This window comes from Pseudopodoces humilis, chromosome 3 (assembly GCF_049639895.1).
Source record: "Pseudopodoces humilis isolate 2021_Gansu_Grassland_sample_001 chromosome 3, ASM4963989v1, whole genome shotgun sequence".
Taxonomy (NCBI): Eukaryota; Metazoa; Chordata; class Aves; order Passeriformes; family Paridae; genus Pseudopodoces; species Pseudopodoces humilis.
The window spans coordinates 111,764,785-111,785,390 of NC_142202.1; the positions used below are offsets into that span (position 1 = coordinate 111,764,785).

Below are 20,606 nucleotides of genomic sequence, written 5' to 3' on the forward strand. Positions count from 1 at the left end.
GCAAAGAATAATAGGAATGTGGGGAATATGTCATGCACTGAGAAGAGCTTTGAAAAGGGATAATGGAGGTAAATATAATACCTGGGAACATCTATTAATAGCAAGCTGGAGATCTGGAAAATATTAACTAACCTGGAATTCAAAAAACAAGATATAAGCGTAAGATATTCTAATGTTTATTATTTTCTACTAGAATTACAAGAATTGTGGTTTTCTCCTTGTCTCTCTAGAGTGAATCAAGTAAGAGATTACTACTCAGAGGAGATCTCTGAATAAAAGGTTTGGTTTCTCAAATGTGACAATTCTGGCTCTTTCTGAAGCTGGAAACCACCAAAGAGCTTAGAAAAAAAAAATGTGCAGATCTTAATACCTGAGAACTACAGACCAGAATACCAAAAAAAGAGGGATAAATTACTGTATTTGTGCTCTGAAAGCTTCTCCTTCATAGCTGATTTTCATTGAAGTATTCTGACAGTTCTATTATATACATAAATAAGATTGGGATCGTTGTTTCCCTCCTGATTTCCCCAAAACAAATCTGCAAAAAGCAGTAGAGGCAACCTGGTTTCACCAGACAGCATCAAAATGCAAAGAGAAGGTAACAGAGCAAAGTTTATAATGACAAACAGACACTCAGTGAGTAAAAAGGGAGCTGGGATGAAAATTCAGAATTAATTCGCACTAGACAAATACCTCCAAGTCCACCAAAATTAATAAAAGAATTCTAGAAAGTTCTAAAAGTGCCCAAGCAACAATTTTCTTGAAAAAGTCTTTAGCAGAAACTAAAGAGATTCAAAAGGTAAAATTTTGACAATTTATATATATCCAGAACAGCTATAAGACATATAATTAATTAAAATTATATTTAATCATTTCATTTACTGTACTTTCCTTCAAAGACCTTTAGAAATCCTGCTCTTTTTTTTTATTGTAAATTACAGCCATTGCACCTCTTCAAGTGATATTCCTGCAAAGTTACTGAAGGAGGGGGCTAAAAATTTGCCCAGTAGAGATATTTAAAATTGTAATAGAGATATTAAAAATTGAAGTAAGGTCAGAAACTGGGAAATCAGGAATTTGCAGTCTTGGTGCATGGTACACATGTCTGCAAAGAGCAACAAAGGAGACTTCAAATCACAAAAGGTGACAAAATTGGTTGTCTGGTTGATAAAAAGATATTTAAAACTGAAAAACTCTGTTAATCAAAAGATTTTGGAGACAGAAAATCATCCTGAGAATTCATTTTCGCTTCAGCTCCTTGATTGTAACTTTATTTTTCCCAACCACTCTTACAAAGGTCCCTGCAGGGAGAAGAATTTTGCTCCATGCCCAGCATCATCAGAGGCCCTATTCCAGAATATCCCATTTCTGATTGTGGAGAGAGGAATTCCTCGTTCCGAGGATCTGAGGACAAACCCCCACTTAGTGATGAGAAGAATTTTCTTAAGGACTTGTGAAAATTACACTCCACAAAGCCCATTAGCCACAGAACCAGATCAAACACCAGCTGAGAGACTTCTACAGCTGCACGACCCAGGTCTGAGACCAGGTTTAAAAAACAAAGAGGAGTAGATCAATCATTGGCCTTTAATAAACCTTTACAGATATTTCTCCTTTTTTTTTTTGTGGCCAACCTTTCAGACATTATTAATTCTCAATTTTAATGAATGGCTCCACCAAAGCTCAACCTCGAGAAGTCACATAAAATGAGTTATTACCATGATTAATTATGCTGGGATAAGCCAGTAAAAGCAGCCTTTATTTCAGCCACTAATACAATTAATTAGAATTAATTCCAGTAAACAGTGCAGTGCTACCCACGCAAAACAAAAAGTATTTTTGCTTTTTTTCCTTTTGCTAAAATGTAAATATCATCATTCACATTAGACCAGTAAAACCATTTTCCTCCAGTTTAAGCCTAATGAACATTCACTGCATTTGATTATCCATTATTTCTGTTCAACAAGCCCCAGATCAAGAGTTTTCAACTATAGGTCACTTGTATCCTTTTTATATTGCCATTTAAAGGGGATCATTTCAACAAAGCAAAGAAGGGATTCTCAATTCAAGTGAAACCAGTATTCCTTGACATTTATTCATCAAAAAAAGAATGACCAATTTGGATGCCCAAGAGTACTGAGAGGACAATGAAAAAAAAACCCCTATTGTTAACTTATTTAAAAAACCCAAGACTCAGGGAATTAATATGTAAATAATGTGGATTGCTGTGCTTTCATTTATGGATTTGTACATCCCTAATACTTGGAGAACTGTTGGAATTTAGGAACAACAACTCTGGCAAAAGGAGGGGCACAAATTTCCTTTCTCACAGCTGCCATTCCCTGGAGATTTTTTTTTTCTCATATTCAAATGAGGTCTGGTTTTGCTGCACTGGAAGATCCTGTGGCCAAAAGCTGAGGTTACATAAATCCCACCTGGAATAAAATGCAGTTTTATAACACTGCAGGAGAAATGCTTGACATTATTTATTTTAGGATATCATGGAGTCACAGAAGGGTTTGGGTGGGAAGGGAGAATAAAGATTATCCAGTTCCAAACCCCCTGCCATGGGCAGGAGCACCTCCCACCATCACAGGTTGATTCAAGACCAATCCAACCTGGCCTTGGACACTTCCAGGGATCCAGGGGCAGCCACAGCTTCTCTGGGTACCCTGTGCCAGGGCCTTCTGAACAATTTCTTCCCAATATCCCATCCATCCCTGCCCTCTGGCAGTGGGAAGCCATTCCCTGTGTCCTGTCCCTCCATCCCTTGTCCCCAGTCCCTCTCCAGCTCTCCTGGAGCCCCTCTAGGCCCTGGAAGGGGCTCTGAGCTCTCCCTGGATCCTTCTCTTCTCCAGGTGAGCACCCCCAGCTCTCCCAGCCTGGCTCCAGAGCAGAGGGGCTCCAGCCCTTGGAACATCTCCATGGCCTCCTCTGGATTCATTCCAGCAGCTCCACATTTTCTTTCCTCATCAGGGATAGACAGCTCAGCAAATGATGGTGGCCGTATCCCACAGCGTGGAAGGCTCATCAGGACATTTGGGGAGCCCCTATCACCAGGAGGACAGGCCTGCAGTGCAGCCTTTCTGCTCCCTCCACCCCGGAGCTGTTCCTGAATTGGCCTGGTGAGTGTTGGAGATAGTCCTGCTTCCCATGAGAGCTTGGAGTAAAGACTTCCAACCCAAATTTCCAGGATCCTACTCCAATCTAATTATGGCCACAAACCACCGCTCATTCTCCTTGTTCTCCATTTTAAATCAGAGATTTATTTTAGGTGAATCAGACCAGTCTGAACATACCAAGAAACTCTGGCATCTTAATTACCTTAACAGAATTTAGGACTGACTTGACTTGCAAATACACAGCACTGGGAGCTGTCCCAGGTACTGGGATTAGTTTTTTTCAATATTCCCAGGCACTGGGATTAGATCCCTTCAATTGTCAGTTATTGGAATTGTCACTCCATGGTAATGGATCATCCTGTAAATGCCTCTCTCCCAACACACAGTGTCCAAGGACAGGCTGGATGGGGCTTGGAGCAGTCTGGGACAGTGGGAGGTGTCCCTGGCCTTGGCAGAGGGTGGAATGAGATGAGTTTTAAGGTCCATTCCCTCCCAAACCGTTGTGGGATTCTGGGATTCTGTCATTCTATTCAATGATTTTTTTTTATTTTTTTTTTTTTTATTCCATGTATAAATTTGCACAGATGTAATTCCTGAGTTGGGAAATAAGCCAGGACAAATGTGAACCCTCCCCACAAACAGGGTTTACGTGTGTGAGGGATGGCCCCCCTGAATTATGGGTCATAAAACAGCTCTCACACACTCCTTCAGCGCCTGGAATTGTTCTAGGATCAGAAATGGATGTGTGCAAATAATCACAACAAATTATCCTCTCTTATATTTTATCTCTTTTTAAGCCTTCCAGAAGTCCCAGCTCCGCTATGGCCTGGCCCAGCTGTTATCAGGCACATGAAAGACTCTCCTTTAAAAATCTTGTACATCAAATGCAGACTTAAAGATGGGATTAAAAATAAAAATAATACAAAAGAAAGCCCACCAACTTGCATTTAGCAAGCTTATAATAAAAATTAAAAGATACTAATAAATACTGTGCTAATAATCTGGTCTGAATCTATCCAAAATGCCCCGCAGTGAAGTCTTACATCAGTTATTATTGAAACATTAAATGCTTTTCTTCCAGGCTTCCAGCAATCAATTTAACTTTCAGTCATCTTGTCCCCATATGTGCTGCTCCTGTTGATGAAATGGCTATTAATAAAGGAATAGATGGCTATGAATTAAAGCAAGCTCTACTTAATCACATTAATCCAGAGTATGTTAAAGGCTTCAATTTTCTAAATAATTTTGGGCTTAATGCCTCTGAGATGGGCAGACTGCTCTATTGATGCAGCATCTGGTCCAATTTAAGCTGCATTGTGAAGGAGGAATTGTTAGGCCCTTGCAAAAATAAGGAAGACTGACAGTTTTAGGGATGCAACCAAAACTGCTACGGCTGAGACAAAAGATCCTGCAAGATATTGAAAAAGGGCCCGCGACAATTAAAAGGCAGCCCCTGCTCTGCAAATGCAGCTCCAGTGCTCAGTGAATTGTGTATGATTAACTTACTCCTCCTGATGGGATGAGCACTCCACACACTTCACCAGCGCCGTATTTTCCAGTCATTGAACATCCAACAGCTGCTGCTGTGAAATATGTTCACTTACCCATTACATTGGGATACCAATTAGGGAGGAATTATTTCAAAGGGAATGGCACCACCAACGCTATACTCGCAAAAGCAGAAATTTCTGGCTTTGGGATTTTTTTTCACCCCCTGCTGAGAGTATTTTTTTTTTTTAATTTTTATTATTGTTTTGGTTCTGTAAATGGAGGAATTTTACAATGAAATTCGATTTGCCTTGGCTTGTAGCACTGAAATGCTGCTGCATTCAACTCAGATTTCAAAAAAAAAATATTTTAAATACTTCTAGGGGGAATAAAAGCCTTCATCTGAGAACTAGTTTAAAATGTTTTTAGAATATTTCTGTAGGAGAACGATTTTTAAATCCCAGTCTTCATAGAAGGTTGTCAGTGAAGGAGGCAACATGGTACGGTCCATCTACATTTTAATATTAAAACTAATATTACCTTTGCTATTACATTTTTATTATATTTAATATTAAAATTACAAAAGCTTCAGGGGCAGATACTTCATCAGTACCTTGATTAGAAATTAAAAGTAAATCAAATGAACTTAGTGGATTTTCACTCCACATGTAAGGAATGAATGAAGCCAGAAAGTCACATCCTGCAGAGCTGTAAAGATCTGTCTGAAACCTTATTTCAATTAAAAATAATGTTTAAGTTAAATATACAAAGCACTTTGGTGAGCAGACGTGGTATGTAGTTTGTAATATTAAATATTGCAAAATGTGGGCGATTATAAGGTGCCCAAAGAAGATTTTATATGACTGGAGCATCTACTTCATCGTACAGGACCTGAGAGGAATCAGAACTTTAAAAATATATTAAAATTAAGCAAAGTATTCAGATCTATAGTTCCTCTCCAGCTGAATAAAATAATTTCGATGTATAAATACCAAAATATATCAGCTAAAATTCTCTATGACTCCAGGAGATAAAACAAAACTTCTGAATTGCCCTTCCTGCCTATGCTTTCCTCCAACATTCAGTCCCAGAAAAATCCATATATCCATGGATTTCAAAGCCCCTTAGAAGATAAGATAAACTATCTCCCTTTTTCATGACTGAGGACAATGGGCAGGAAGAGCTGAAGGTCACCCAAGTCAGCCTTGGAGCCAGGAATGAAAGGGAATGAGCTGAATCTCCAGGTAACAGCCCGGCTGCTCCTGCTCCTCCTCCCATCCTGCTCCAGAGGGCTGCCGGGCAAATTCCAGCAAGGAACCACTGCTGAGGAACAGGAGAGGCAGGAGCAGCAAAGGGGAGGAATGAGATCCCAGCACATCCCCTGAGACACCTGTGCCGCGCCTCCGAAGGGAATGGGAATGTCTGATGGCAACCTGGGAGAAGTTCAGTTCCTAGGAAAGGTTTCAAAAGGGTTCTGTGACCACCAGGGGAGGGGGGATTCTGTCCCTCTGCCCCCTCGGGTGAGACCCCACCTGCAGAGCTGCCTCCAGCCCTGGGGCCAGCAGCAGAAGGACATGGAGCTGCTGGAGAGAGTCCAGAGGAGGCCACAGAGATGTTCCAAGGGCTGGAGCCCCTCTGCTCTGGAGCCAGACTGGGAGAGCTGGGGGTGCTCACCTGGAGGAGGATCCAGGGAGAGCTCAGAGTCCCTTCCAGAGCCTAAAGGGGCTCCAGGAGAGCTGGAGAGGGACTGGGGACAAGGGATGGAGGGACAGGACACAGGGAATGGCTTCCCAGTGCCAGAGGGCAGGGATGGATGGGATGTTGGGAAGGAATTCCTGGCTGTGAGGGTGGTGAGGCCCTGGCACAGGGTGCCCAGAGAAGCTGTGGCCGTCCCTGGATCCCTGGAAATGTCCAAGGCCAGGTTGGATGGGACGTGGAGAACCCTGGGACAGTGGAAGGTGTCCCTGCCCATGGCAGGGGTGGGACTGGAAGATCTTTAAGGTCCTTCCCACCCAAACCATTCTGGGATCCCAAAGAGGTTGTGTTGCTGGTGTGACAAGCACAGGGGCAGTTCAGGAGTTCCTGGAAGAGGTGAGAAAAGAAGGAATTATTTTCTGAGAACTCTTTCAAAATGTTGGAGAAGTCATTATCTTCTCTTTGTGGAAAACACTGGGAGCAGGAGCTGTAATGGATGAGTTGCTCCTCAAACTCTGGGCCATTCTTGTAATGAAGAGCTGTTAAATAGACCTGAGTACAAATAAATAACCACTTGTTGTGCTGCTGATTTAAAAAGAACTCATTTCTAGGTGTAATTCTATGGCAACAGCTTTTGTAAGGCACTCTTTGACACTGCAGCAGAGCTCCTGTTTAACAATTCAAATGCAGAAAAGATGGGAATAAAGGAGGCAAAAAGCAACTCAGTGAGATCCCTGCTCACAGCTCAATTGTTTTGATGAATTCTGCCCTCACATGTTATATGAACATCACACGTGCAGACAAATCCCATTTCATGGGAACAATGGGTGTGCATGGAGAAAAGTCTATTATCATATGGAAAATAAAGGAATTAGAGGAGAATCAGAGGCGATAAATAGATGAATATGCAGGGAGACACTTGGCTTTCCACTCAATTGGTCTGCAGGATTTGCCTTCCATATCTGCTGTGACACTGATTTTTCCTGCACTTCTGTGGACCAAAACTGCCTGGCAGAAAAGCAGAAGCAACAAATGCAGTTCTGCTGCAAAGCTGTGCCATTTTTAATTCATTATTTTATTTTCCAGAGCTGCCTGATATACTTATTCCTCAAGCAGGCCATAGAAATTATTCTCTTTATTATGCAAAGTTCCATAAATCTCAACTGCTGTATATGAAAGATACTGCTAATCTTTGGAGACTTTGGGTTGGAGTCTGTGAATTTTTTGGAAAAGACCAGGAAAAGTATTTTGCTTTTCCTTGTTAATTAGACCTGGAACTGTGGGAGCTGATAGAAAAATATTGCTGAATTTTGGTGTGACAGCCCTCGGTTCAAACACCTGCCCAGGGCGTTTGGAGTCTGGATCCCCAAGGACTCTCAAAATCAGGGACAATTCTGTTGAAAGCCTCCTAACTCCAGGTTTAGAGGAAATGTTCAGGAAGCACATTCCTTACATGTCCTGGTAAAGCCAGGCCACTGCTAAGACACAACTGTGAGACTATAAAATTATAAAATCATCAGGGCTGGAAAAGCCCCTCTGAGATCACTGAGTCCAACTGTTCCCCAGCTCTGCCAAGGCCACCACTGACCCCTGTCCCCAAATGTCACATCCACACGGCTTTTAAATCCCTGCAGGGATGGAGGCTCCACCACTGCCCTTGGCAGCACCATCCAGTGTTTGACCACCCTTTCCATGATGAATTTTTCCTAAGAGTCATCCTGAGCCCCCCCTGCCCCAGCCTGAGGCCGTTCCCTCTCCTCCTGTTCCCTGTTCCCTGGGAGCAGAGCCCGATCCCCCCGGCTGTCCCCTCCTGTCAGGGAGTTGTGCAGAGCCAGAAGGGCCCCCTGAGCCTCCTTTTCTCCAGGCTGAGCCCCTTTCCCAGCTCCCTCAGCCCCTCCTGGTGCTCCAGCCCCTTCCCAGCTCCATTCCCTGCCCTGGACACCAGGAGTCAGGTGGGGAGTTTGTTTTCTTCATCTGCTTGGGGCAATATGGGCAGAGAGAAGAAGAGACAGAAAGGAAAGGTCCTGGAATTCGTTCCCAGGGTTAACATCTGGGCTGATGCACCTTGCAGCAGCTTCATGACAGATACACTGTGGGAAGCCAAATTTCTGATTTTCCCTGTGCAAGAATCTCATCTTGTTTGCTTCTATTTCCACATACTTGGATTATTTAGATTATTTGGATATGGATTTCATTTTCCCCTTTGGATTACGCATTGCTGAATGTTCAGCAGAAGAAGGAAGGAGGTCCCCTCTCTACCCAAAATCTGACCTACTTAATGCAAACTGGATCCTACCTTCCTTGTGCTTTCCAGCCTAAATTCAGCTCAGACTAAAGACACCAGATCCCAGCCTATACTTTTCCATTTAATTTTAGTTTCACCTGAAGACTTCTGACTGGCTCACAAAGGCAGCTGGGACACGAGGGAAGAGCTCATTACACATTGCTCCTGTCTTTGAACACCTTTGAACACCTGCAGAAAGGTTGAACTGGCCCTGAACACAGAGCAACGAGGCAGGAGAGAAAATGAAACCATTTGTTAAAACAAAATAAATGGAGTGGTGAAAAATAATGGTCCCATCTGCACCTACCACTGGTTCAGGGTCAGCTCTGCTGGAGCCAAAAATTCAAAGGAGAAGGATGGAATAGAACCCTGACCACCTCCCCCACCATCACCAGCCCATTCAAAAAATAATAATAGTAAAAATGTCAATATTTAGCACTCTTGCAATGCTTTGCAGCTTCAAAACATTGCAGAAACAGGGCAGGATAAGGGGAACTTCTTTTTTTCCAAGTCCTGTTTGCTCCTTGATAGCCACATTTTTATCTTATCATCATATTAACAGGCTGAGAGAAATTTCTTCCTGTTGTAACGCCATTAACATCAGTAGAATTATGTCTAGGATCGGTTTGACCCAATTTATTACTTTTTTAGCAGATGATAAGTGTGCTATAATGGTGTTCCATTTGACTTGGAACAAAGAATTTTCACAGCATCCAGCAGAGGGAACGACGTGATTAAACTTTGTGTCCTTTCCAAATAAAAATCTAAGCCAAAATAACACCAAAAAAAAAAATTAAAAAATATTAAAAAATTAAAATTCAGTAAGTGAGAAAAAAAAAAAGGAAAAAAGAAGTAAACAGTGTGAAAATATGACAATCAATGATAATTCAAACTTTCAGTTTAGCCCATGGTGCCTGTCACCTCTCAGGTTGCAGAAAGCAATTTTGTGGTCAGGATAAATCAGGATCTCCTTAATCCCAGGTCATGGATCACCTTTTTGCTTTCTACAACACACTGACAGGAGGGTGCAGGGAGGAGGCATCAGACTCTTCCCCCACATCACAAATCACTGGATGAGACCAAACAGCCTCAACCTCAGGGAGGTTTAGGTTGGCTATTAGGAACAATTTCTTTATGGAAAGGGTTATCACACACTGGCTCAGGCTGCCCAGAGCAGGGGTGGAGTGACCACCCCTGGAAGTGTCCAAACAAGGTGTGGATGTGGCACTTGGGGACATGGTTTGGTGGTGACCATGGCGGTGGTGCTGGCTGACAGCTGGACTTGATGATCTCAGATTTTTCTTCCAAACTTTCCAGCTTTTCCAACTTTACTGATTCCATGAATGGAGGCCATGAAGTACCAGCAGTGGGAATGCAGCTCTATTTTTCATGGCTCACAAGACCCCTGAGAGGAAGGACCAGCCCCATCCATATCATGCTCCAGTTAAACCCCAGTAACAGCCTGGGAACACAGGGACACCAGAATTAAAGCTGCTTTATGGAAAGTTTTCCATTCCCTTCCTCTCTGCACCAACCCAGACAGTGACATCTCTGTACACACTGAGATCATGGCTTTTCATATTAATTAAAATTCTCCTAAGCCTTGATTTCTCCAACTGTCTGCACAATCTGCTGTCTTTTCTCTCAGTCTAACACAACACTCTGGGAGTAAAGGACCTTCATTTTTTTCCCTCTGCTTTCCCCACCAAGGTCCCAAGTCCAGCATTCAGAACATGAAACCCACTTTTTTAGTGTTTTTGTTCTGCTCCTGCACTTTCTTTGCAGAAAGAAAAGCTTTCCTAGATTTTATGGAAATGTGACATTAGGAGAGAATCACTCGAAGGCATTTCAGCTACAATTAACATTCTTCACTCCTCAGAAAGAAAATAAAAACAGCTTCTAATTGAATCGCTTGACTGAGTAAACACTGGATTACACCGAGAGGGGAAGGAGCAGACAAAAAACTCCAGTTGGACAAATGTTGGGATTCGGGTTTGTTTTCCCAGGAACATTTGATGTGGATGCACTGTGGGCATGTGTGGGAACACAGACACTGCCACGATGCTTTTCTGGGCTTAGTAACAGGCACAGAAATGTCTCCAGGCAGAGAAACCTCGAGATTCCTTCTTGATTCGTCCCAGACAGAGCATTCCTAGGATCCATGGATTTAAAAGGGATGGTTGGGAATGTCAGTACAGACAACACACCTCAGAAGGATTGAAAAAGAGCAGGGAAGTGCAAAGAGTGCAATGAGCTCCTCAGAGCAAAATATTTCCTGCTAAGTACGAGTCTAGGAGGAGTCCTGGCTATGTAGAATCATAGAATTGGAATGGTTTGGGTTAGAAGGGACCTTAAAAGTCCCACCCCTGCCATGTCTAAGGACATCTTTCACCATCCCAAGCCCTGTCCAGCCTGGCCTTGGACACTGTCAGGCATCCAGGGACAACCACAGCTTCTCTGGGAATTCCATCCCAGCTGCTCACCACTCTCACAGGGAAGAATTTCTTCCCAGTGTCCCATCTAAACCTACTCTGTCAGTGCAAACCCATTCCCTCTTGTCCTGTCCCTCCAGGCTCTTGTAAAAACTCCCTCTCCATCTTTCTTGTAGGCTCCCTTCAGGTACTTCTGTGTATTCCTTTTGCTTTTAACAAAGAAGCTGCTTTAGAAACCAAACAGGACAATCCTTTCACTGATTTTTAAGAGCTCTAAGAGGGTTCTGTCCAAGGCAGGCAGCTTCTCTTCCTTTGGAAGGAGAAGTTTAAGGTCAGACACCTCAGGCTGGTCACTTTGTCCACATCCACAGGCTGGTGACATCCTCCAGGTAGAATTCAGGTTTGCTCTGAGTGTTGCAGGAACCAGATCACCTTAAGGTCCCCCTCTAAATCCAGGACCACAGTTTGGTAGACTCAGTAAGTGGCTTTGTAGCTTATTTTTACTTCTCAAATGTCTCCAGAGCAAAACCAAGAAGCACTTCAAGTACAAGCAGTACAAGAAGTAGAAAAAGCAAGGAACCCCCACTGGCGGCCGTAACAACAGTGAGCTTTTTGTTGACACCATTTTCACAAACACACCAAACTGTTCCAGTGCTGGTGGCCACAGTTCACATCACAACTTTAATCCTGAGTAGATGAGTAACAGCAACTGTTATTTGAACTACTGGGTAAGAAAAAACACATCCTGACAGCAGCCTTGTGCATAGGTGATATTTTCAGGCCTCCAATGGCAGATCTGTCTCTTTTTTACCCCATTACCTTGTTTTTTCACCACTTCCCAGCTCACCTATTGCTCTAAACCCCACTGATGGTACAGCACATCACTATGGAATACTCATAAATAAGGGAAGAATACTAGTAAATTTTTCCTTACCCTCAGAATAAATACTTAATTTCCAGACATGCTGATTTGTAGCTGCCAAGAATTAACCTTTAGGAAAATATCTTTTAACAAGTTCTCTTTGTAACTTCCTGCACGGGTTCAGAACCAGAGTTAATGAACCCCCAATTTCCCTCCTATTTATGAATGCCAGGAATAAAATCGTATTAAAGAGGTGGATAAACAAATTAATACAGAAAAGGTCATCAGTGATGATTAAAGATTAAGTCATTAATAACTGGAAGCTGGGAGGTAAATGCAAACAGAACTTGGTCTGGTTTGGGTGGGAAGGGACCCTAAAGTTGATCCAGTTCCAATCCCTTCCATAGGCTGGATGCTGCTCCCTAGTCCAGGTTCTTCCAGGCCCCATCCAGCCCAACTCGTGCTGACTTTTGCTGGAGTAGATTCTCAGATCAGCTGCATCCTTGGTGTGAACCAGCACAGCAGATACATTCCAAACAGTCCAAAATCCTCCCTTTCTTTTATTCCTTTTCTGACATTACCTATCTTAGAAATTTCCAGAAAAGTAGCTTAAATAATAAGAGGATTTGGTCCCCGAGTGAAGGGCAAAATAAACCTTTGAGTGACCCAGTTGTCCCAGCAATGGCCAAGGTATTCCATTAAACATCCTGGGGTCAGGGAAAGAGTGACCCACCCTCCCTCCTGCTCCTGTAGGAGCAGCCAGGTCCCAGACAGGAAGACACAGTTTTTGGAAAGGAGCAGGAGCCTCAGCTGTATCTCAATTATCTTTTGTCAGAAGTATTTTGGGTGCCTTGTGGGTTATCCCTGGGGCTCTGCAGGCAAAGATCTCTGCTCCAGTGTTAAAAAGAATTAACTGAGTCCTACAAATCATTTAAGAGGGGGTTTGCACCCTATTACTGCCCACAGATGGAAATGGTGGAATTTCTATCCCTCTGGGTGTTCAAATAAAAATTGGATGAGTCTTTTCCATTGCTTACACCCAGGGCTTCCAGCCTGAGAGGTAAAAAGGGATGGATCCTACCTTGCAATAGGTTTTGATGTTTCTTCCAGAAGTTTGCAGGTGTCATCCTACACATTCTCTAATCCCAGCTTCGCAATCTGCCCTTTTTTAGTGCACCAAAGCTCCTGAAAGGCTTTTGTCTCTTTTGTCCCTCTGAAAAGAATCCACTTACAATGGATGTGCTCAGGCCTTGGCCCACAACAAATCCATGAGGAAATCCAAGAGCTCTCCTGAGCTCTGGCTTTCCCCAGAATCCTTCTCCAAATATCCTTTAGATTGTTGTTGCTGCAGTGCACAACAGCTGTGAGGATCCAAAGGTTTTGCCTTTCACTGGATCGAGTTCTTGTCTTCCCCATGGACCAAATTCTCCTCACCTGGAGGAAGCTCAGGTAAAAGTGTGAGGGTCTGCAGAGGTAAGACAGAGCACAGCTTCACTATCATAATTTACTTATTAAAACTGAACTATAACAGTCTCGGGCACAGCTGAGCAAACAGAAGCAAGTTAAACTCCTGTGGTTTGATAATTTCATTATTCATCCAACAGCTAGAAACTGTGCAGGTCACTTGCAGAATCATTCAAAATCTTAATCACCTCTGTGAGACAAGAGTCAATTTCCAAACTTTTTTATGCCAGCACAGGAAGGTGTTCCATAAAACAAGCAAGTCAGAGGGGGTGATGTTTGCACAGAGTAATTGCAGTGCTCTCCCAATTTCAGGAAAAATACATTATCAGACACATCCACACTGACACCACAGCATGTCAGTCCTGTGCCTGAAAGGAGGGAAGATTTCACCTGGGAGAATGAGCAGCAGGAGCAGCAAAAGAGCAGGAACACAACCACAGTAAGCAAGAAATGCAGGGGAAAATACCAGCACGTTCCATGACCTGCTGTAATTCCAGAGTCATCATCTCCCAAGAGCTTCTCCCTGGTTTCATAGACAGGGGGTTGGAAGAGATATTAGAATTCATCCCTTTCCACCTCCTCTGCCATGGGAACTATGCCAGGCTGATCCAGCCTGGCCTTGGACACTTCCAGGGATCCAGGGGCAGCCACAGCTTCTCTGGGCACCCTGTGCCAGGGCCTGCCCACCCTCCCAGGGAACAATTCCTTCCCAATATCTACCACCTGTAGTAACCACCAATTCTGGGAGCACAGTTTGAGCACAGACTGAGATACTGCCTTTGTAGCTTACTTTGTCTTTACAAGGTCTCCACAGCAAAAAAAAAAAAAAAAAAAAATTAATTAAATAAATAAATAAATAAATAAATATTAAAATAAAATAAAATAAAATAAAATAAAATAAAATAAAATAAAATAAAAAATACATGAAACCAAAACAAGCAAACAAAAAAAAAAAACCAAAAAATCCCACCAAAAGTAGGAAACCCCCCCACTGGCCACAACAACAGCACTGAGCTTTTTTCACAACACCATTTTTCACAAATACAACATGTTCTGATACTTAAAAAGAAGCAGCTCTGTGCTGCATCTTCTGTTTTCAGGCCCAGTGACACGGGGAATGTCACAGCCCAATCCTGCATGGAGTCTCCTGCCGAAATGAAGCTCCTTTGGGAGCTCCCTGTAGGCTCCAGGTCAGAAGATTTTGTCTTTGACTTGCTCTCTAATGGCTCTTTCAACCTCTGGGGCTCCCACACTTTCATCTTATATATATCTTTAATAAAGCAGGAGACGGGAAGGATGGAAACAACACATCTCAGTGGAATACAATTCAAATAAAGTTGTTAATAATAAATAATATATTTGGTATTTATATTGCTGCTACAAGCCAAACCTGTGATTGTGGGTAATGCTGGGATAAATAGATGAAAGGAGCAGAGGACAGCAGTGAGGCTGTTAGGATTTTAAATTTGCCAGGAGGCAAAATCAGGTATCTAAATAATAAATATCACTTTGGTTTCTTCAAGCCTGAACCAGACAAGACATTAACCCTGAGAAGTCAAGTTCTAAGATGGAAAAGTGAATTCAACCTTGATTACAGATGGAGCAGAGCTCCCTCAGCAGAGTTGTCACCATCCCTTGTGGGCAAGGAGCTTTTTGTTTCACAGGTAATGGCAAATTTATTTACCATTTATTTACCATAAAAAGTAAATATTTATTCTGCCTTTCATTTTTAAATGACAAATATACAGACTCCATTCCTGCACCCTGGATTTTAAGGTGTAATAAAGTTTTCTTGGTCACCTTCTCTGCTGAAAAAAAAAATGTCAGTAGTGTCAGCTTTGAAAATTTGGAGGTAGAGCTGCAGAGGAGCAGGTAAGTAAAATTCAGTGCATCTGCTGGGTTCTTGTTGCCAAGGTTTTATCATTGCAGCAGCATCTGCCATCACCTTTCCAAATGATTTTTGAAGTGAAATTGCTACATTCATTTTATTTCATGACTTAGCAATTGCATGGAGGACAAATTATAGTTTCTGGGGTCATATCAAGGTTTAGATGCACATCCAGGAGGATCCTAGGACGATAATCTCATGATTGCAGAGACACAACTTGTTCCAACTGTTCTAGTTAACAAAAATTACAGATTTTCTACAAAATCCTGTTCTTCAATTGCTACAAAAAATACACAAAACAGTAATTCCCACAGTTCATGACATTAACTTTGATTGATGCAGTATTTTGCACTTTGGCTGACCCCTCCTTCCTTTCTCACAGGTGAACTGGGGGGAAAAAAAAAGGGGAGAGGTGGAGCAATTTGCCAATCCTATCAAGGCACAGATCAAGGGCATGGTGAACACTGATATTCTTCACAGTCATTAAAATTCCTATATCCTGTTCTTATAAGGATAAAAAAAAAAAATAAAAAAAAAGACCAGACAAAGGCACAACAGGAATCTATTCTCTTGACAGCAATTTAATAACAAAAGAAAATGTTCTGAGCCACTCTCATTACTGCTTGGAAACTTTAATCTTGTGGACTTAGTTCCTGTCCATGGAAACCTTCAGATCCCTTTTACAAGCTACAGAAAGGGAAGGGAATATTTGTAGTTTAATTATACATTTAAACACTTTGGAGAACCAGAGCCACTTTGGAAGAGTGTTGTGGTGTCCAGCTGAAGGGTTCTCCAAGGAATATAAGGCCATGTCTGAACATCAGGAGAGTCACAAATTCATCATGGGGCTGGAGCCCCTCTGCTCTGCAGCCAGGCTGGGAGAGCTGGGGGTGCTCACCTGGAGAAGAGAAGGATCCAGGGAGAGCTCAGAGCCCCTTCCAGGGCCTAAAGGGGCTCCAGGAGAGCTGGAGAGGGACTGGGGACAAGGCCTGGAGGGACAGGACACAGGGAATGGCCTCCCACTGCCAGAGGGCAGGGATAGATGGGATATTGGGAAGGAATTGTTCCCTGTGAGGGTGGTGAGGCCCTGGCACAGGGTGCCCAGAGAAGCTGTGGCTGTCCCAGGATCCCTGGAAGTGTCCAAGGCCAGGCTGGACAGGGCTTGGAGTGATCTGGGACAGTGGGAGGTGTCTCTGCCCATGGCAGGGGATGGAACTGGATGATCTTTAAGGTCCCTTCCCACCCAAAATCATTGAAAGATTCCAGGATTCCATGAACATGCTGATAGTTTTCCACGGGACATTCTTCTGTATTTTTAGGGAAGACAAATCTGAGAAGCCAAGAACTTTCCTATATTACATTTTTTTCTCTGTTGCCATCAACCACTTCTGAATAGTTCCCATCAGACTTTCCATTGCTGCCTTTAATATCAACAGTTTATGCACAAATATGTAAAGTTAACCCCACATTACCCAGCCAAATCCTCTTCACACCTTTCCACCCTTTTGTATCAACATCCCAACCACCACCCTCCTCTGGGCTTATGGAATTAACTTGGGAAATCACCAGCTGACCACGGGAGCAGGAGGTAACAGAGCAAAAAATTAATTTTCCCTTCCTCCACTCTGTTCCATCAGCTATTTAGAAGCCTTCCAGGTGACCTTTGGAAGCCAAGACATTTTAAGGAGAACTGGAAATCCAATATGGATGAATCAGTCAAAAGACTAATTCTTATGCAAGAGGCACTAGTATTCCTCAGAAAAACATGGATTTGCTGCTTAGGAGATGTGAAACAACTTCACAGCCAAATATTTTACGTAACTCAGAGCAGAAACAAAGTCTGTGTGGCACATTTTTATATTGAATTGTTAATTATTAGAAATTGTCATTTGTGCACAGGAGAAAATGTCCCAGAAAGATGAGAACTGACACGATTATAAATTGGTTTAATTCACTAAATCTCAGCCTTCTAACTAATATCATCTAATAACCAGACATGTTTTATTTTTCCTTACATTTCAGTCACTGAAGATAAACAAAGGGAACAACTGAAAGCAAACTCAGATGACCTGCTCACACGTGAACAGCCTGAACCACAAGCCTATAAACGACCCTGTTTTTAAGGAAATTATCGTTAGCTGTGTATTTTATATGGTAATTGTACATCCCCAGTTTATGAATAACAACAGCAGAGTTCTTCCCTTCTGATTTCAGTGCCACTTGAGCTATGCAGATTTCTAAAAGCTGATGAATATACAGAGCAACAGAATTGTTCTGAACATCTGTAAGCAAAATATGAAAAGATGTTTGGTGCTGAATGAACATCCTGGGTTGTCTAACGCTGGCCAAAAATGGTGTATTTATGTATTAGGGGAACGCACTGAAAATAGCTCCAAATCCTGCACACCCTCCACAAGGCTTTTTCAGATTGTCCTCTGTATGGCTGTCACCAGAAAATGGAAAAAGAATTTTCCATTCTATTCAATTTTCTATATTCAATATTCTATTCCATTCTAGAATTCCATTCTATTCAATTTTCCTTTCCTTTCCTTTCCTTTCCTTTCCTTTCCTTTCCTTTCCTTTCCGCACCTTTCCGCACCTTTCCGCACCTTTCCTTTCTGAACCTTTCCTTTCTGCACCTTTCCTTTCCTTTCCTTTCCGCACCTTTCCTTTCCTTTCCTTTCCTTTCCTTTCCTTTCCTTTCCTTTCCTTTCCTTTCCTTTCCTTTCCTTTCCTTTCCTTTCCTTTCCTTTCCTTTCCTTTCCTTTCCTTTCCTTTCCTTTCCTTTCCTTTCCTTTCCTCTTTCCTTTCCTTTCCTTTCCTTTCCTTTCCTTTCCTTTCCTTTCCTTTCCTTTCCTTTCCTTTCCTTTCCTTTCCTTTCCTTTCCTTTCCTTTCCTTTCCTTTCCTTTCCTTTCCTTTCCTTTCCTTTCCTTCCTTTCCTTTCCTTTCCTTTCCTTTCCTTTCCTTTCCTTTCCTTTCCTTTCCTTTCCTTTCCTTTCCTTTCCTTTCCTTTCCTTTCCTTTCCTTTCCTTTCCTTTCCTTTCCTTTCCTTTCCTTTCCTTTCCTTTCCTTTCCTTTCCCTTCCCGCACCTTCCCTTTCCCTTCCCATTTTTATTTCTATATCCATTCCATTCCATTCCATTCCATTCCATTCCATTCCACCTTAAATCATCCCTTTTCCCACTTTTCACAATTTCCAGCAAGTTTCTGCCTTTCTGGCTGCCTTGCAGCACCTCTGCACGGGGCTTCAAGTGTCCATTATTACTTGTTCGTGTCACTTTTCACACCCTTTCCATGAAGCCCACGTGAGAGTTTGTCACTAAGATCAAACCCCAGCGTCAGCATTTGGCATAAAAATGTTAACAAGGAAATAGACCAAAGGAAAACTTCCAAGTGAGTCCAGGAAAACCAGGATTTTCTCCACCAGCAGCATTAGCTGGCTGCCAGGGGTTCTGTGGTTCAGAAAGAAACTGCTTTGGGGTTTTGTAGTGCAGAGTGAAAAATAAATGCAAGGGTTTGGCCTGGAAATGACAGGATGCTGTGCACTGAACTGTGTGAGAAATTAACAGATTATTAATCAGAACAGAGTATCTGCTCATACACTGACTCACTAATTATTAGGAGACAGCAACGGGATGGGCATCCACAGATTTCAATACAGTTTGGGATGTAAAGCCAACCCCAAGTCTCCTTAGTCACTGCAGTCACTCATTTCACTCCTCATTGTCATTAATAATTCAGGATAATTCTGCTCCTGACCCTTAAAAAACTAAAGAGGAAGGACTCACCTGAGCACACCTCTTTGTAGGTGGGGTTTGGGGTATGTCCTCCTGCATAACCCACTTGAGTGGAGTAGACTCCTTTCTGCCTCCAGAACTTCCTCTCAGCTCCCCAGAAGCAGCCCATACCTGAAAAGGGCACAAAATACACATTGCCAGGTCAAAATCTGCCAATACTCAATCATTCATTTGCATATTAATTGATACAGGGCATAGTGGAAGGAACATCTATAGGCAGCACCTGCTGGTTATGTGTTTTCCAAGTTTATTTATAGGGTAACTATAAAGAGAAATCCATTCTGCATCAGAGCACGACTCAAACACAGCTTGATTTATGCTTCTGAATATCAATTTATCACAGAGGGCAAACCTTGGAAGGGCTCAAGGCCTGAACAAGGAGAATTCTCATGCAGACACCAAAAAAAAGTTCCTTACAAGGCAACTGTGCTGTTTATACAGCACCATTTTTACCTGAGCTGATTAGGAAGCTGTCAAAACACAATAATTTGTATTAATGGCAAACAGTTATTTAATTTTCTGCTTTCAGGCAGAGGTGGCAGCAATAATGGATTGTATTATATGTTATATAAAGGGAAAAATGCTTCAGTTGAACAATTTATGCACAGAGATATTTGATGTTCAGACAAGATTTTTTGTAGTCATTCACCCCCATAGCCAATTATCAAAGGACATCAGACAGTTTAAGGGTGTAAATTAAAACCTCTCCTGGTTAAAGGAATTAAGAAGCAAACACACCAACACTGACAATTGTCTGATGGCTCAGTTGAATAAATGTTTAAGGGACTATTTATTAAATTATTTATTTAGAGTGTCATGGAGATTCCAGTATTGTCAAGCTGGAGCAATGAGTTTTCCTTTTCAGTGATAACATCCTGTTGTTATTCCCTTTCTACCACAGTTGAAATGAAGACAGTAAAAATGAACTAAATATTAAATACACTGTTTCTATATACACAGAAATCAGTGATCCATGAGAGTTTTCTCTTGGTATCACTGAAGATATGACAGGTTAAAAAGTCACAGAAATGATCCTTCAAATCACAACCAGAATGGAACAGCCCCTCCTCCAACCTTGATGGCTCACAGTGTTCTTTCTTTGAACCTTCAGAGATTAACTTCAAGTTTAAGTTTTAATGCACCTAAAAGGTACAGAAATGGGATTTCTACTTCTAATTCAGGTGCTTAATCAAGCTGCAGAAATTAAGAGCCAAGGCTGCTCCTGGAGATCCTGCGAAAGAGGCAGGAGCCTCCTGAGGACAATTCCTGCAGAAGACATAAATCAGTGATGAAATTGCAGTTATTGTTCCTTGATTACAGAGATAACCAGAGCTCTTGGACTTGAGCTCCTAATCTAAAGCAGGCTGGTGGCTTCAAGCCCCATCCAACCTGGCCTTGGACACTTCCAGGGATCCAGGGACAGCCACAGCTTCTCTGGGCACCCTGTGCCAGGGCCTCCCCACCCTCACAGCCAGGAATTCCTTCCCAATATCCCATCTAACTCTGTCTTCTGTAAGTTTGAAGCCATTCCCTGTGTCCTGTCCCTCCAGGCCTTGTCCCCAGTCCCTCTCCA

At 42.4% G+C, this 20,606-nt stretch overlaps 1 protein-coding gene across 2 annotated transcripts in view; it reads right to left on the minus strand.

Annotated features, from left to right (window-relative positions):
* The window catches only part of MSRA (methionine sulfoxide reductase A), a 230,865-nt gene that overhangs the window by 106,478 nt on the left and 103,781 nt on the right, over nt 1-20,606 (minus strand). For both annotated transcript variants that reach the window (XM_088052997.1, XM_005528795.3), the window contains exon 3: nt 19,025-19,144. In XM_088052997.1, the coding sequence (XP_087909123.1) occupies nt 19,025-19,144 (120 nt within the window). The remainder of the gene's footprint in view (nt 1-19,024; nt 19,145-20,606) is intronic.